The sequence below is a fragment of the Acanthopagrus latus genome, chromosome 10 (genome assembly GCF_904848185.1).
Source record: "Acanthopagrus latus isolate v.2019 chromosome 10, fAcaLat1.1, whole genome shotgun sequence".
Classification (NCBI taxonomy): Eukaryota; Metazoa; Chordata; class Actinopteri; order Spariformes; family Sparidae; genus Acanthopagrus; species Acanthopagrus latus.
Genome location: NC_051048.1, coordinates 16,282,137 through 16,300,503, shown reverse-complemented (window position 1 = coordinate 16,300,503; position 18,367 = coordinate 16,282,137). Strand labels below are relative to the sequence as shown.

General features: G+C 42.5%; 1 protein-coding gene across 1 annotated transcript; it reads left to right on the top strand.

Moving 5' to 3' along the window:
• Positions 1–3,240: 3,240 nt before the first annotated feature.
• On the top strand, positions 3,241–17,932 carry chrnb1l (cholinergic receptor, nicotinic, beta 1 (muscle) like). Its single transcript, XM_037112245.1, has 11 exons — positions 3,241–3,315; positions 5,752–5,885; positions 6,109–6,153; positions 6,527–6,636; positions 7,497–7,605; positions 7,756–7,903; positions 8,139–8,324; positions 8,896–9,119; positions 9,227–9,405; positions 17,181–17,319; positions 17,503–17,932. The coding sequence occupies exons 1-11, from the start codon at positions 3,243–3,245 to the stop codon at positions 17,641–17,643; spliced, it is 1,488 nt and encodes a 495-aa protein (XP_036968140.1). The 5' UTR covers positions 3,241–3,242; the 3' UTR covers positions 17,644–17,932.
• The last annotated feature ends 435 nt before the right edge of the window (positions 17,933–18,367 follow it).

The following is an 18,367-nucleotide window of genomic DNA, read 5'->3' as shown; positions in this document are numbered from 1 at the left end:
TTGGTGTATGTGTGTTTTTGTGTGTGTGTATTAGCCACTAAAGGACTATTAGCCTGAAGAGTTTGGATCCAACGTTTGGATTTTCATATGTGCTGTTCACACATAAACACCGAGACGAACCAGATGCTATAATGAGCAAGTCGCCTTTCATTTCCCCGTGTCCAAATGCGTCGGAAGCGTGGCACATGCTTTTGTGGATATTTCCGCAACCATGGTAATCCTCTTTGTATTTTCGGCGCCGGTTTCGCGTCGAGGATATTCTCGCGCCGGAGTGCGGAGCGGCAAGCCGCGGCGCAACTCGCACCGATGGCCAGAGGAATTCTCATTGCATTGGAGACCTGTGACTCTTAAATGTCCCACTTTCTCGCAGATAAACACACACAAACACATGCCACGATACACAGCACACACCTGCCCTTTTTTTTTTTTTTTTTAAATAAAGATCTGAGGTGGGGGGGCATCAAAGGCCCCATCTGTTGTCAGAATGCTGCCGCGAGAGTCGCGACCCTCTCTCCGTCACCTGCCCGCTCCACTATTAATAATCCTTAATAATCCTACACACACACACACACACACAGGCACTTGTTACCAGACCCTGCTGCGTGGGCATCCCTGATATTTCTCTGCTGTGTGTGTAAATGCACTCACGCATATACGAAGTGAGAGCTGATGCTTTTGAATGCTGAAAGTCTGCAGTCATTCTCAGCAGCTCATTACAGCGACCGTGCTGATAGCGCTTCAGTGTGGAAGACCTGGCTGCAGCACCGTCTGAATCGCCCTCGTTTCCATCCTACGCTGATTATCCAACACTTTGACCTTGCGTGAAACCGCTGTGCGATAGATCCACAAAAAACATGAAAGTTCCATATCGACTGATGTGTTTTATACTTGTGGTGGCAGCACGCAGGAGGGCAAGTGGGAGGTTTTCCCGTCTCTCAGCTCCCAAACTTGGGTCTGATTTGTGGGCTGTTTGTGTCTTCGCACTGGCCAGCGTGAGAGAGAGAGAGGGGAGGTAAAGCAGAGTCGGAGAAGATGGTGGGTATTTTCTTATCTTGTGTAACAAACTAAATTTATGACCCCTGAAGTGCCCACATCAACTTCATAAAAAAAAAAAAAAAAAAAAGCAGCACGAGGGATCCAAGAAGCAGCAGGATCCAGAGTTCGCCCCCGGGCCCTCACCTCATCGATCACAACTCTCGCGGTCTTCACGTCTCAGAACCTCCATCACCATCTCTATGGCAACAACATCCATCTCTATTTTTGCATCTTATTCGACATGCTTCTCTTTTCTTGCCTCGAGATCGCCTCAGATTCAATATTGGCAAGAGTGAGTTGCTCTTTCCCTGTTCGAACTCATGAAGCCTGTAAAACTTCTCCATCACTACTGACAGCACCTCACTGCTCCTGCCAAGAGGTTTGGTAATTCTGGACTTACTTCCTTCTCAAGGTTCTTGCGAGAGTATTTCTTTCAGTATATTCTCTCATTTTAATCCCCTCATATACATTAGCCTAGTGACATAAAATCACATCATGTCAGCTTTGCTCTGCTGAATAGTGGATTTTCTGCTTGACTAACTTTCTTTATCTCGCTCTTTTTTCTCTTGTCTCGACCCCTCTGGTATCACCAAATTGTGTCGGTGATGTGCTTCCGATCCCTGTTCTTACTTTTGCTTTTTAATTTTAAGAATGGCTCATTTTACTGTTGCAATATAGGGAGGCTATTACAGGTTCCATCTCAATTATGGTCATCAATTTGTTCTAACCCAAAATTCCCATTAGTAAATGCCTTTGTGTGCCTAAAGCCACACATTTTTTTTTGTGCGCTCGTAATCTTTCTGATCACGCAGAATGAAACAATCCCAATTTTCCAGTGCAGGAACTTTCCCCCAGGGACTAGGGAACCTGCGAGGCACTTAGGGTGATCGGGGTCCCAAGAATCAAATGCAGCTCAGGGGAAATAATTTCACCCACAAAGAAGTCCCTTGTCAATGGTTAGTACCTCCCAAAAGTACAGGAAATGTAAGCGTGGGGCTTGTGATGCCGAACATTTCTCAACGGTCATGTACTCAGATGTTTAAAAATATGATGCTGAAAACGATCTGATTTTGTTCATTGTTCTCTGACACATCAACATAGTTAGAGAAGAAAGCATGTGACGTCGGCATTTTCCTTGAAATTAAGTTCCTCTACTGAAAATTCCAGGAACTTTGGCCATTATGGCCATTCCTTTACCCCATCACAACCTGTGCTTTGCATGCTTATTGCTGTCTGCCACAGTATACATTTTGATTCTAACACTGGGATTCACCAGTTTGGAAAGTGAACATTTTACGATTCTACACACACAGTGAATTTGATTCATTCACGAAGAATACGCCTTCATCTGTGTCCGTTTGTTGGTCGTCTGGTTGGTTTGTCAGACTTGGATGGAGGCCGGGTCTCGGCCCAGAATAGACCTCATTAGCTTGTGGTGCAAATCTGGAGAAAAAAAAAAGACCAATGACCAAGCGAGGAGGGAGGGAGGAAACTAATCTTTAAAGGGATGACAAAGACTGTGCAGATTTGTTTTAACAGAAAATAATCATGTGGGGTTGGGGTCAATTACAGGATGAAGAATGCATTGGAAGTGGAATGAGCAGGAGATGTCACCTATAAACCAATTTAGCCCCAAGCAACCACCAATCATTCGTCGTCCATAAAGAAAGTCAACCGCTCAATCAACCTCAGGCTCCACCCGTCCCACTTGTTCCCCTCCCAAAAATATCTCCATTGTCATAACCCGTAGCCCATTGCCATTCCTTCACACACCCCCACCCCCTCCATTTCCTCTTCCTCCCACCCACCATACCCACAGTGCTAACCTCAGATTGGTGAGCACCAACAGGTGCCTGCCCCACAGGCTTCCCAGTACAAAAAAACATTCCGCCCTCTTGTCACTCCCAGCATGCACATCCAATCAGACCCTGGTTTCAGCCATGGCCACAAAGAGACGCAGGGACAAGAGAGACAGTCGTAATCTGAACAGCGCGTTCTGCTGAAGGTGCCAACTAGCTGCGATCCAACTGGAGGTGTGCATGCGAATGCCTGAGCTGGATAGAAATTTGATATTTTCAAGACGCTCCATCCAGATTCCAGGTGAGGGTGCGGAGGGTTCAAAGTGCCTGAATAGAGCGGAGAGCGGGGCCTTTAGGTGGCACATAAAGGTGTAAGATGCCATGACTGTCATGACTGGACACATGAAGATGAGGATGAACATTCCCGCGAGGATGAACACATTCATCCTCATGTGCAGCTGCCTTTGTCTCACTTTTACTGGTAAGGACATTTTGTGTAACGCTTCCTTTGTTTGAACGATTCGACTGTTTCTCAAGATTTATTTCAGAAAACTGACACAAAGCAAAATGTTTTTTTTCCTTATTCTGAATTTGTTGATTTCTAAACAATCAGAAATGAATGTTCCGTTTGAATGAGGACGCACATGTTGATCTGTACAGTGAAAGGGAGAGGTTGACAGAATAGATGAACAAACATGCTTGGCTCCCTTTGACTTTGACCTTTGACCCCGTATCGTGGTTGGAAAACAAACAGTTGCCCGGTGCTTGTTGGCAACCTGCAGTGCAGTATTCCCATTCCTCCCTCAGTCCGGACACTGCTACTGTACCTATTTCCTGTCGGGCTGGGGATCCTTTTGCCTCCATTCGCAGCCGTGCGTTTAAAAACGGACTCATTTCTGTACTCGAGAGTGCTACAGTATGAGCAGATCACAGACAAGCATCTCACATCCCGCTGCACTCTGTTAGATCAGTTAAAGTGGTATTGATTCCACTTCCTCCGGTTTATTTTGTGTGTGTGAGTGTGTGTGTGGGGGGGATCTGAATTAAATTAAATTTGCAATAACTAGTTCTGATCTGAGCTCAGGTGAAGGGCTTTGACTTTAACCTTCCGACCCTACAACAGGGGCGGAAAGCAAAAAGCCGCCCCGCACAGCTGTGGCAATTTACAACAGTATTTCCCCAAAGAGGGAAGCCAGGGGCGCAAGCACACAGGAGACATAGAATGGGAAATCCCAGTGGGGAGAAAGCCCTTCTTTATTGTCCTATCAAAGATATCCATGTTGTTAGTCTTTAAAAGCAAAAAAAAAATAAAAAAATACTGATCTGATCTAGAACATATAATGAAACACATTAACACATCATTGTTTGTTAATCAGGGTCTATTTTTGTCCCCGATGGAGCTGGTATCCCAGGCATCCCTTTGATCCCATTCCCCCGGCTGCATATCAATTACATTAGCTCAGTCACCTTTGCTACCCATCGTATAGCACCTGCCCTGCTGACTGCTGCTTTCGCGTGTCCTGTCCGTCCTTCTCCGCCTTTTCCGCATGTTGTTTTGCCACATATTTGGACTGACAGTCATCCCGTCACCAGTGGGTACTGTGCTGCCCGTCATTGCGAGTGCTAAATTCGGCCAAAGTCAAATTTACAGTCGCGCATCTCAGAGTAAATGGAAGGTGATTATTTAAACCCGGTTTTCTGATAAAGATGTTCCTCAGAATCACACTGAATCTCCTATTTGCCTCCACTTTCTTTTCAGATCAGGGCAATAATCTGACAATATGACAATAAGACAAATTAGAATCTGAATCAGAAAACAGCACCAGCTCACCCACACTAGCGCACGGCACACAGTATATTTTTAGCATGGGTCATCCCAGTGAGAATTGAACCCCTAACCACTGCGAGCCTGTGGGCAAACACGCTGTGGTCTGGGAGTCAGCTGCGCGTGTCATGCGCCGTGGTTATATCGCCTATATTATCTCATTTAAGTGGCTTTGGGCTTTACCAGCCGTGACGGCATCAGATGGTATTGTTTGCACATTGTGACCGTGTGACCGTGTGTCCGTGCGCGTGTCATGACGGCAGAATGTGTTCCTGGAGACACCTACTGTTGCAGGAACTACCGCTGACGCAGTTCCGAATGGTTTGCCAGGTGATTACATCCGTCTGTCTGCCTGCCTGCCTGCCTGTGTATGGCTTTTGTTGAGCAGGTAGTGTCACACTGTGAAAGGTTCAGTCTCGAAGCTTTACAGGCGTGTAGTGGAGATTGAAATAAAGGCTAAGTTTGAGATGGATGTGGTCAACCCTTTACAAATTGGTGAAACCAATGACACGAACACTGACAAACTCAATTTCACACGTGAAAACTAGTCATGGTTTTTGGGAACCCAATCACCGGAATAAATGTTCGCCAAGAATGTTCCTGCTCTTCTTGATTTTGAGTCCTCGTGTTTGTTATTTCTCTCATCACAACGCTGTCCTTTTGCACTGTTTAGACTAGGTTATGCCACAAAAAAAAAAATCACCTGGATAGGGTTAGGAAAACATCATGGTTTGGCTTAAAATATCTGCTTTGGTTGCCAAATATGGGAAAAAATATGCCGTTTTGGTTGCAAGAAAAACGTGTGGAACCGTCTCCAGGTCTCCTGAAAAAACACCCTGTTTAATTTCACATAAACAGTTGGAAATATCCCCAGAAGTCCTCAGAAATGTGCACTACATCGACACAAACTGCTGTCGGCCATTTGCCAGCCTTGTTATAACTCTTCTTCTTTGACGCTCTTCATTTTTCATCGACATGACCGTTCTCTGCTCTTTTTTTATTTTTTTCGGGGTAGCGGTGCCTCTTGGCTCATTAGGTATCATTTCCCCCTCTCATCATTTTCTGTCTCTTTGCATGCACCCTTTCATCCAGGAGCCTCGGAAACAGAGCGGAGGCTCCATCAGAAGCTCTTTCAGAACTACAACATGAAAGTCAGGCCGGCAAAGTACTGGGAGGACAAGGTGACGGTCCGGGTGGGGATGACCCTGTCGCAGCTCGTCAGCTTGGTAAATGAACGGATGAAAGATGGGAACAAACATGCAAACACAACCTGATGAGTTATTTCAGTCCTTTGTATATCGAGTGGTTAAAGTAAGCCATCTTGTGAAAACGCAGTTCTAAGGAGAAGTATTGAAATTAACAGCCCTTTCATACACAACAATATATGGTGGCATCACTAATGTATGCCCCCCCCCTTATCTGTGTCTGCATCTCTCTATCCCCAAACAGAACGAGAAGAACGAAGAGATGACAACCAACGTGTTCATGAATTTGGTACGAGCATGGAAACATTCATCTTCATCACCGAGCCTCGCTCTGCCGCCCTGACTCCTCTTTCTCTCCGCCGCTCTGCCCTCAAATGGACTTGTCGCTTTCTATAACCGCAAATTATTTCTTGCTTTATCTCTCATTCTCCGGCTCACTCTTTCATTTCTGTCCCTCGCCCTCCCTAATTAGAATCCCGGACAGTTTGAGTGTTTGTGACAGTGGTGTGTGTGCGCGCTTGTGTCTAGATCATGGCGCTTTAAATGACTTATCAAATATGGGAGAGGCTACCATGTAAATGACAGGGACATCAGGGCACCTCTTGTCTGCTCCGATATGCATGTTATTCACTTTCATTTTCCTTGCACTTCCTCCCTCCCAGGCATGGTCAGACTACAGGTTGTCGTGGACGCCAGAGGAATATGATGACATTGATGTTCTGAGGATTCCTCCCAACAAGGTGTGGCGTCCTGACATCTACCTCATAAACAAGTGAGTGTCCCGTCCACAGTCCCGGCGCAAACTCAGCAGGTAGAAAATTAAACTCAAGGAGCATGCAAAATAGAAGATTTTGAGAGCATGAAAATGAAACATTATTAGAATTAAATAATAAAACCAATATACGACCATTATTTAAATACAGCCCGAAGACACATAAGTGAGAGATCCATATCATCCATCATCAGACAAATCTTCTATGAAAAAGCAAAACAACATTCACTTTTTAAAGTTAGCAATTTTGCTAAAACAGTGCTAAAATACATGAGTTTGTAGCATTTAGCCACACTTGCAGAATAGCTTTCGGGATTAAAGTTAATGTAAAAGACTGAAATATTTCACCTATTACATGAACTGCCATGAAATATTGTCATCAAGATTCATCCAGCCCAGTGAGTTCTGGAACCACCATGATTTGTGGTTTTTGTTGAAAAATCTGTCACTAACTGTTAGCAAACTATCATGAAATTTAGTACGGAAATTAATTTCACCAATCGCTTGTTAGCAAATGTTGGCATGCTTGGGCTAAACATCAGCATGTCAGCATGTTCGCATGCAGGTGTTTGCATTAAGCTAATATTTAGCATTTGCGATGCAATTTTAAATGCTGGCATTTAAAATATGACGAACACAAAATAAACTAAACCTGGAGGGACGTTACATCGCTTTAACAGTATTTACAACAAGACCTACATTATAAGACAAAAGACGGGGGAATCTGCCTTTCTTAAATATGGGACCTTCAGATGCATGTTATCAACAGTTAACAGAAGGACAACACATTTAACAGAATGTAGAATTTAGAAGTGAACGTCATGGAAATGAGCATAACATTTGTCTTTCTATTTCTGCAGTAATGACGGTCAGTTTGATGTGGCTCTCTACGTCAACGTCCTGGTTTACAGCGATGGGACAGTCAACTGGCTTCCACCAGCCATCTACCGCAGCTCCTGCTCTATAGAGGTACAGTGACAACAAAAGCACAAACCCCTCAACAACTAATATATCTCTAGGTCCATGTCTCCCTTTATCAAGAAATCCATAAATATTTGTGAACAATCCTCTTTCCTTTTGAAAATTGATTGTTGTAACTTGAGATTTCCCCTCTGGCAGGTGTCCTACTTCCCGTTTGACTGGCAGAACTGCAGCATGGTTTTCCGCTCGTACACCTACGACTCCTCCGAGGTGGAACTGCAGTACTATCTGGATGACGACGGCAAAGATATCCAAGAGATTGTTATAGATGAGAATGCTTTTACTGGTTGGTGAAACCTACGCAGAGTCCTGTTTATGTGTGATGTTTAATGTATATTGAGGTTGTTTTTTATCACAATGACGCAATGCTTTTTTGGCTAATGCCTAATGCACTATGTGTGCTAAAGATGCATAATAATCAAACAGAGAAAAATAAAGAGTAATCTACACATTAGGGTTAACAGCTCACCTCGTGATGTCTGCTTCTTCATTGGCTACCACGTTTCTCTCTCTCTACACAGAAAATGGAGAATGGGCCATTTGTCACAAGCCCTCGAGAAAGAACGTTAAGGACGACCTGTATGAGGACATCACCTTCTACCTCATCATACAGAGGAAGCCTCTTTTCTACATCATCAACATCATCGTGCCCTGCATCCTCACCAGCGTGTTGGCTATATTTGTCTTCTACCTGCCTCCTGGAGCAGGTCAGCACATCTGACATGTTTTGACATGGTGACTACTCATCCCTGCCAGGACGGGATGGAGGAAGGGAGACTAACCCCTTGATGCAGTGTCTGATGCCGTGACAAGAAGCATGTGTCTAACAGTGACTGCTCCATCAGGCGGGGCAACCTTTGAAGGAATTCACTGATGTATTATAGATTGAAGGAGGGTGACCTTGAGGAGGATTGTACATTGTCAATCTTTTGTATTCTGTGGCTAGTCGCCAGAGTGATGTTTCACTGACATAGCAGAAACTATAGATTCAACAGGATTGATGGCAAACAGTTTGGCCACGCTGAACTTTTGGAGAACGAACTCATGGCATAGGACTAAATCAGGCAATCCAACTAATCAACCCTACACTCTCAAACATGCGTTTATCTGAAAGATAAAGATAAACCAGTTAATCAAGCGCGTGATAATACACACAACCAGTCAAATGCAGTCACGTGTTCATGTTTGCCCTTGTCAACATGAAACAGGACCCAGCGGAGTAACACTTCCTGCTTGGCCGTCATGATTAATTCCCCAAACTTTCCTTGCCGTCCGCAGGAGAGAAGATGACTCTCTCCATTTCCGTCCTCATCGCTCTGACTGTCTTCATGCTTCTGCTGGCTGACAAGGTCCCCGAGACGTCTCTTGGCATCCCGATTATTGTCAACTATGTCATGTTCACCATGATCCTGGTCACGTTCTCCGTCATCCTAAGTGTGGTCGTCCTCAATCTGCATCACCGAACTCCCAGCACGCACATAATGCCAAACTGGGTTCGAAGGGTAAGGCTAGTTTTAACATTTATCCAAATTAACTGAGCATACCTCTCAGCCATGTCAATACCTTTAAGGTTTCTGATTGTAGTTATTTCTTTACCTCAAATCTGCAGGTATTCATTCAATTCCTGCCCAAGTACATCGGCATGACAAGGCCGATCCAAGAAGAACTTCTGGAGACGGAGGAGTCTGATGATGACACACCTATACGATGCTTCAATGGCCGGCAGCCTGGAGGAGAGTACTTCTTTCGCAAGATCAACCCTGATATAGTTTTACCCTGGAGAGGCAGGTAAGGCCACATTTACTAACGAGGAATCTACTTGAGACATGACTTAATCTGCACAAGCATCATATGAAAGAATGTGCATTGGATGTCCAAATAGTCCTCAGTAGATGAAGCACTTTTGCTTCTAAAGTCATTCATCAAGGTGTATCTGATATCCCGCGTTGGTTTTGTTTCGCGAACATCATGATTAATGTTGTCCCAGGACAAAGTGATCAGTCATGCTGTTGTGATGTCATAGGTTTGCAACGCATAGCACTCTCACAGAGAAGACTGTACGTTATAACCTGCTTAGAACAAGTTTTTACAAGTTTTGTATAAACTGTACTAATTACTAATTATTTCCTGTTTCTTTCCAGTTTTCTAAAATATACATGATTAGGCTTGGGCTACAAATATACATGGTTAGGTTTAGGCAACACAAATACACAGTTAGGTTTACGTAACAAATATACATGGTTAGGTTTAGGTAACAAATATATATGGTTAGGTTTAGGTAACAAATATACATGGTTAGGTTTAGGTAACAAATACACATGATTAGGTTTAGGTAACAAATATATATGGTTAGGTTTAGGTAACAAATATACATGGTTAGTCAATAGCTGTGTTTAAAGACCATCTTCTCTAATGTTGGTCTGTATACTGATTTCTATTTTGTAGTAAAGCTGATAACTTTTAGTTCTTTCTGGAGGAGGAGGATTATGTCTTCATTTTGACTAAATAACAGGTGGAAAATAGAATACATTTATATAAAATAATTGTATTAAGTTTACATTATTATTTTATTGTCCCCTGTGACCTTCCACAGCAAAAATGTGTCACACTTATTTTTCATTTGCAGTGAACAATGTAAATAAAGTTTGGAAAATGGCAAATATATAGGGACTGTTATGCTATTATGAGAAGTCCAACAAACAGTTGAATTGAATTAGACTCTTGGTTTGAGTTAGTGAGAGAATATTCTTACCTACCATGACTATTAAACAGCGTAGAGCTGAAGTGAAGTCATTCATCCTGATCCAGCCTCCCTCTGGGCTAAGATGTACTGAGCCTGATATTACACCAGCAGAAAGCTCTTTCTATTAATGTTAATAAAAGCCTGCACAGGCATGAATCTTCTTTGTAGAGTGTGTCAAAGTGTGAAAGTTGGCTCTGATGCCAGCTTAGCTATTATAGTAAAGTACACTGTGTGCTGGACTTGGCAGAATTACAGCCGTCACCACAGCAGCTCAGAGAATCTGCCAAGACAGTAACAGTGTGTGCACTTCCTTCAGCCTCACATATTGAATACCATATTTAATTCAGCTGCATGAAAGGTTCTCAGACAAGCAACAGAGCAGGATTAATGATTCTGCTGTGTAACACCAAATGGAGTGGACTTGTTATTCACATTCTGTCACATACAGTCTCAAGTGATCAAAAGCATTAACTCTGCAAATAGACCTCATTCTAAGTATTAGCAAATGTTAGCGTGCATACTCGCTAAACGTAGATGGTTAACATTGATATACAGAACTTACCAGCTAAACAACATTGTCATTGTGAGCTTGTTAGCATTTAGCTTAGCTGTGCTGAAGTAACAATGGTCCCATAAAGCCGTTAGGGGTATTGAGACTCGACACGACACACAGCATGCGCACTCCAGACTTTGCTGATCGAGCCGGCTAACTTCTGGTTTAGTGCCCAGCTAACTTGAATGGGGATAAAATGATTGAATAGTGCTGCTCTTCTAGACTTGCCAGTTTTTATCGGGCTGAATGGCTGAAATTCTGACAGTAAATATCTTCCACAACGTTAGCTTATAGGAAAAAAGTCATTTTTGCAACTACACACCTGGCTGTTGATATTCTGGCAGACTGCCACAAATAAATGAATGTGTGGGAAACACTGGAAAAAAACTAGCTAATGCCAGAGCTGATGCATGCTGCATTATACACGTCTGTGATGAGGTGAGTGGGGCTGGAGGGCAGATGGTCTGTGTGCGCTGTAAAATGACAGGAAAAGAAATGTAATTCTGATTTTTTACAAGCTCGCTTCTTCGATATTCAACCTGCTGTATTGTGTTTGTCCCCAGGCCCGCTTGAGCAGTTAATTACAGCCATGCTAGCAGTTCTGTAAGGCCATGACATACCTAAATGCCTAATGCCAGCATGTTATGTCACAGTCACAAAGGTTAGTGTGTTACAGTAGCATGCTAGCCTTTGTTAACTGACACGAAATGCCGGTGGGAATGTCATCAGGTCAACATTGTCAGTCATTTTGGTCAACGACCAAAATGAATGACAGTCGTCAAAGTGTCGACAAGTGTGAGACAGTTTCTTAATACATTTTTATTTTTAAACTTTTTATGTAAAATATTATGAGCATATATTTTGATATTTCTATTTTGATTGCATGTGTTTCTAATGTTATAGAGGGTTTGGGGGACAGGTTTGGGTTTTGGGTTTTCAATAAATGTTGGGGGCTGAAGGCTTGATTGAGATCCAGTCATTCAGCCACTGTTTGGTCATTTTGTTGCATGAACAAGTTAAATTTGAGCAATGTTGGTAACATTTTCAAGTCAGTCTGTTTAGCTCAGGACTACCCCATTCTCCTTGACTTGCTGTGGGTGGGTGTGAGCATCAAAAGCTTCAACGAGCTGGTCGTAGGATGAGTCAATTTATATCAGTGACCTGTGAAAAGAAGTTATCAAAGTATACTTTTTTCTAATCTAAAACATTGCGTCAAACTGTGCTGTCTCCCAAGCATTCAGGCTCAGCCTGGCTAATCTGCCAATAGGCCTGAGCCTTGCCACCCGGCTGTGGCATCATAAACAGCTCCGCAGTCCCCCAAACCAGGCTGGTGCTGGGCATCTCTCATCCCGTTCCAAAGGCATCAAATTCAGCCCCAGCTAAGCCCCACACCCACGTCCACAGTCGCCAGCCACTAAGCCTCTGTTTAGGTTGGGCATTAGGGGGTAATCCCACAGAAAGTAGGTGGAGGCAGGGTGAAGAATAGATGGGGGTATGTGAGTGGAAGGGAAGGCTGGTGCTGAGTGATCAGCACAGGGGAGGATTTTGTCGGTTTTGATGTGGAAGAGATGGTGGCCGGGCTGTCAGGCACCATCATCCAGTGTGTGTTATACAGATGTATTTGCCTTCACCCATCGCTCTTTAACTTGTGATTCTGTCAGAGGCATAATAAGTCAGGTGCAGTCTGTCCTTTACAACACGTTTATGATATTATACTGCATAGCTTTTTCCGCATGTGAACATACAAAGAGTACATACAGTAACAGTACCATAAATGTTCATGTGTGTGTGTCACAGTGTGAAGGGCCCCGTATATCTGCAGTAATGAATACAAGCCGTGGAATGTGAATGGCATGCAGCATGTAGAGCGGCACATAGCTCAGCCCTGAGCTGTGGCCACAAAAATGCGAACTTACAGCACACACACACACACACACACACGTCTGTTGTCACGCCGTCTCCGTGTGACTCCAATAACTCATCCCGCTCCTTCGCTGACGCCTTCGTCTCCCTGGTGCCAGAGGTTCTGCACATTATTAACGTCATGCGCAATGTTCACCCCATACACACCGCACACATGGACCGCATGAAGTGTAGACATGCGCCGAAAGTGCCAATGCGACAGGTGCACTGGGGTGTTTAGTCGGCCGCCTTTAGGAAGGGACACATATTGATGCAGAGGTCTCGCTCTCTCTCTGCTTTAGTAATATTTTAGATCATGTGACAAGAGTGATATAGGATGAAACTGAAGTCGTGGAGCTAGTTAGGATCCTTGTCTGGGGCCTATTTAGTCTGACAGATGATTGGATAACTGAGCAGACCAACAATTAACCGAACTGGCATACAAACAGATGAACAGAACTGCAAGAGGGCAAAGAAAATTCATGTAATTATGCAGAAAATACTGCATGAACATGATGAATAGACACGTTAAAATGTAAGCAAGGCAATTAATCAATGAATAAATGAGGGATAATCACAATAAACAATCCACCAAACAAAAACATTTAACATTTAACATGTAGATTTAACATTTAACATTTTTCCATTTAGATTTAACATTGACATGATATTTTTACAAGAAAAGTAAATATCACAAAGTTCACAAATATTGCTGGAAATCTGGTCAGAAGTAACATTTAAAAAATTCACACGCTTTTTTAAACGCGGTTTGTGGAAATGTGGAAAAAAAGTTGCTGTTTATCTTAGCATGTGCTCCATAAATCAGTGTACTCTAAGTCTAAGCAAGTAGATCTGCAATTACAATGTTAGAGGACATCTCTGAAAAAATAGCCTTAACTTAAAGAAGGCAATATGCTGCTGTTTCTGTGATCTATGTTTAAATATAGAATACAGTATGAGATGAGAAAGTAAACAGGATTATCGTTACATCTTAAACTGTAAAGTTATACATGAAATAAAAAGAACACGTTGCGTCTTGATTGTATTTACTGTACGTAACAGATTGTTCTAAACGTGGTGTGGCACGTTAGCTTATCTTCTCTGTTTACTGTGTGTTAAAATCTCTCACGTATGCTGCAAGTGCAAATATAACACACAAGCACACGAATGCCTCGCCGCGACCTCTGTCATTCCGTATGTGGTTGCGAAAAACACATGGACGCAGAGCAGGTGTGGCAAACCCTTTCCCCTGTAACCGTCCACCTGCCCGTCACAACCCGCCTCCACCCTCAAACCACCAGCTATCCTCTTTTGTCAGTCTTGCAGTCTCGTGGCTTGTTTCCACAGCACGGCGAGGAAGAAACCTGATGAGCAGTTCGGAAGTCGAGGCTTTTCATTACAAGTGTTCAATAATGTGAGGTTTTGCTGGAGCTGAAGTTTGCTGTTGACATGCATATGCATTCTGTGTACCAATTGTTACTGTAGTAATACTGATTGATAAAACAGACTTTGATATAACTGACTACCATAAGTAGTACATAGAGCTATCCTACAGTAATTCTTTAATTCCATAAGTTAAGTTAAGTTTCTGCATTTGAAATTATTTATGTGTCAATCTTGACCCGAACAAAAAAGGTATATAATGAAGAGGGGCAAATTGACAGCATTGGCGTGTAATGTTCTCATATTTTAAGTCTGTGTGTGTGTGTGTGTGTGTGTGTGTGTGTGTGTGTGTGTGTGTGTGTGTGTGTGCGCGATCGTTGCAAAATGTGGTCCCGGAGACACCTCCTGTAGGGGGAACTGAAACTGAAGTGGATTATTTTGCCAGCTGTTAATGTGTCCATCCATCTGTGGACAGATTTTTGTCAAATCCATAGTGTCACAACTGTGCAAGTACAAACCTATAAAAAGGCTGTTCTTTGCGATGTGTTATCAATCAGATATTGATTGTGAGAGAGGATGCTGCATCATGGCCGAAGCATCGCATTTTTTTTTTAATTGATTTATTTGATCTGCAATCTGACAGAAAAATCACTAGTACCAATAGTCGTAAAAATGCTCTATATCAGGCCTGGTAATATGTCAGGCTGATAATTAATCCCTAGTCCCATAGCAATATGTTTCTCTGGATTTTACTAAGATGAAATGTCACTATATCCAAGTCTAATTTCTAAAATGCCACAATTCTCACAAACTCAGAACGGCCCGGATTTGTCTCCCAAAGTAGAATCCACTGTTTACTTACACAAACATAAAAAAAAGACTGCTATGAAGTTTAAATATACTGTTTTCACCTGACACAGAGGATATGCAGGCTTTACAGGAGGTGAAGGGTGAACGGGGTGACGGGGAGCAGGACGAAGTGGAATCTGTAGCTTATAGTTAACACCCTATTTAAGTGCTGGCTTCAGCCTGTGTTATTGTGATCTGACACGAGCCTGTGTGACTTCCATGTTGTCGGGTCAGATATAAATGTGAACTTTTTCGTTTTTTTGCCAGACGCAATCCTTGTATACAGGATTTCTGATTTGGGAAGTAACTTCTCCTCAGGTGTTTTAAGATCTATTGGTGCTGATATTAGATTTTTTTTCCAACTTGAATTTGAATGAAATAGTTTGAACCTAAGTGTAACACAGTCTACTTATATATAAGCTATTCCTTTGATTAACAAAGAATGATATATAGTGAGAAAATACGTAATTTATTATTGTTGTTATTTTTAGTACTGAATTTCAGATATTACATTTTTCACAATATAGACATCATTTTCAGATGATATTCATTCATGGTTGAGCAGTTACTCACTGAGCCATGAAGGCACCACAGGAACGCTGTCAGTAAGACTCTGTCTCTGCTCATATGTTTTGGTTTATGGAGCAGCTGTGTGAGGGGGAAGAATGGAAGGGGGGGGGGGGTCGAAGGTCACGGCATCACGTCAATGTTGACCCGGCGTTGTGTCAATGTCACCTCCGTGTCAGGAGGGTGCTGCTGCTGTCACTCAGCGCTCAGAGGAGCAGCGGGAGGCGGCCCAAAGTAGTTTTGTTTGTCGGTGTCCATGGAGGGCGCACAAGGACACTGTTCTGTGTGTTACGAAGTAAGGGACGTCACTGACGTCCACGTCCGCGCCGTTCGTCCTACAGTGGACAGCTAATGTCAGTGCTGGTTTGTTAGAGCATGGGGTGAACAATGCTGTGCCAGTGACTCATGACATACACAACATAAATCTGGGCTTAGGGAGCATCTGTGATGGGTGTCACTGAGTGTTTAAACTTCTTGTAGAGGACATGCTTGTCACGACTGAGACATGGAACAAATACCCCCAAACTGCATTTTGGTTGCATGGTTTCTTAGATACAGCTGGTACCTGCATATACCTCTGTATACGAGTGTATAAAAATATATATATATATTAGGTCTTAGAAATATATATACTTAAACTACTTAATATACTGCACATAGATGATAATTGTATATATATGTATATGCATTTTTAATAGAATACAATCAAAAGGAAATACAAACCAGTACCATAACTTCTGAAGATCACAAATTATTATTATTATTATTATTATTATTATTATTATTATTATTATTATTATTGGTATTGGTATTATCAATAGTAGTAGTAGTACTTCTTAGTGCTATATTGTAGGTAACTGGACTTGTTTCAGTTTTTCAAAAAGAAACAGCAGTATCACAAAGCGAATATGTGTAATTTACAAAAACTATTCCCAAGCAGCAATCTACGTAACGTGAATGATTAATTCAAAATTGTGATGAAAAAAAAAAAATGTAAAAATTTAGCACTGTAAATGACTTCTCACATGAAATGTGAGATTGCTACATGTGCTCTCATTGATGTTTATTTATTGTATTTAAAAAAAAAAAAAACCTGGTTCAATTCAGTTCCCAAGACACATTTCTCCTGGCATTAAAAAAGCACTTGAAGCAGCATCATGTAGAATTTTTAATTTGCAGTGCAGTGCAAAACACAAATCCCAGCTCTGTGACAGAACTTGTAAGTTGAAGTAAACATGAATGCAAAGCTCATCATTTCAGGTTAAAAAAAAGTTACATAATGTAGCTTTAACCTTAAATCATAAATTATTGTAACAGCAGACATTTTTATTGTGTTATTATAAGTTTATATGTGTGTGAAAGCACAAAACGCAGGTGTGTGACGCTCGACATTCCCTCTGATGATGAACAACAACCGCTGGAATTTGCTGGAATGAATGTGCAGAAGAAGCTTTAAAGAGTAGACTAGAAAAAAGCCTAAATTCCGTGTTGCATTCACTGTCAGTGTCATATTATCTACTTTCCCCTGATCCCCACCACCCTCCCCTGTGTGCCCCTGTGTTTAAGATGTGAGAGCACGGTGCAGCTCCAGCGGCTCCCGAACACCGACAGCTTCTGTCTTATCCTCCCACCCAACCTGAAGTCGGCCATCGCCGCCATCACATACATGGCCGAGCAGCTGAAGAAGCAGGACACGGACGACACGGTGAGAAGATCGTGCGCGACACGACACACGCCGCCAGGAAGCTTGTTACTCCAGTCTGTCTGAACACAGTGTTCCAAACACGCCCCGATGATGTTCACGTGTCACTGCATACAAACAGTACACTGCTGACTAAGTGCTTATAGTATGTGTGTGTGTGTGTGTGTGTGTGTGTGTTACCTCCAGATGACAGGAGACTGGCAGTTCATCGCCCTGGTGGTGGACCGTCTCTTCCTGTGGTTGTTTGTCATCATCACCACTCTGGGCACCCTGGCAATGTTCTTGGATGCCAGTTTCAACTACACACCCGATGACCCTTTCCCATAAAAGACAGCACACACGCACACACAGCTAGAGGTGGGACTGGTCATCACTGACTTCTTGATTCCGTGGGATCCCCAGCTCAAACTTTCCATAAATATCTTGATACCTATTCCATGTCTCATGAAGTAGAAGCACGTGCACACGCCTGAAACACAACCTGTATGATAAACAGAGTCCATGTATAGATCTACAGAAGCTAAATGTATGTGTGATAAAAAAAATGTTTTGCATTATTTCTTTTTTTTTTTTTGTCTAAATCATGTATTTATCAGATTGTGATCTTTATTATTTGAGTCTGAAAGCTTTAAATACATGTTTCTCTAAAGCCACAGCGTTTGTTTTCATGTACTGTCACCTTCCTAGTGGAACATTCAGGAACCCACCAGTTTGATTATGACTCTCTGCTGACCTCTGCATGAGCAGCGAATACACTTGGTGGTTGTAATGTTGGCCATGTGGCAGTAGAGGGCAGTAATATAGTGATACTTCAAAAGATAAGGACGCGGCTGCTGAAAGGATGCTGATCAACTGTCTCCCTTAAAATATGAAGAAGCTGTATCCTTAATGTTCTGTTTAGGATCCCTGGAGAGCTCAAACATTCCCCAAAATCTCATGAAACATATTTAAAAGTTAGATGAGGTGGATACTAACTTTTTTTTTTCTATTATTAGAATCACTCACATTCATTTGAAGTGTGCCCTGTTCTCAAAATCCCATCTGTATTACA

What these genes read in the sequence shown, in the direction of transcription:
- chrnb1l (XM_037112245.1), top strand. Translation starts at nt 3,243, where the DNA reads ATGAGGATGAACATTCCCGCGAGGATGAACACATTCATCCTCATGTGC. An exon ending in TGTCGCAGCTCGTCAGCTTG is followed by an intron (nt 5,886 to 6,108) that starts GTAAATGAACGG and finishes ATCCCCAAACAG; the next exon opens with AACGAGAAGAACGAAGAGAT. An exon ending in TGCCAAACTGGGTTCGAAGG is followed by an intron (nt 9,120 to 9,226) that starts GTAAGGCTAGTT and finishes TCAAATCTGCAG; the next exon opens with GTATTCATTCAATTCCTGCC.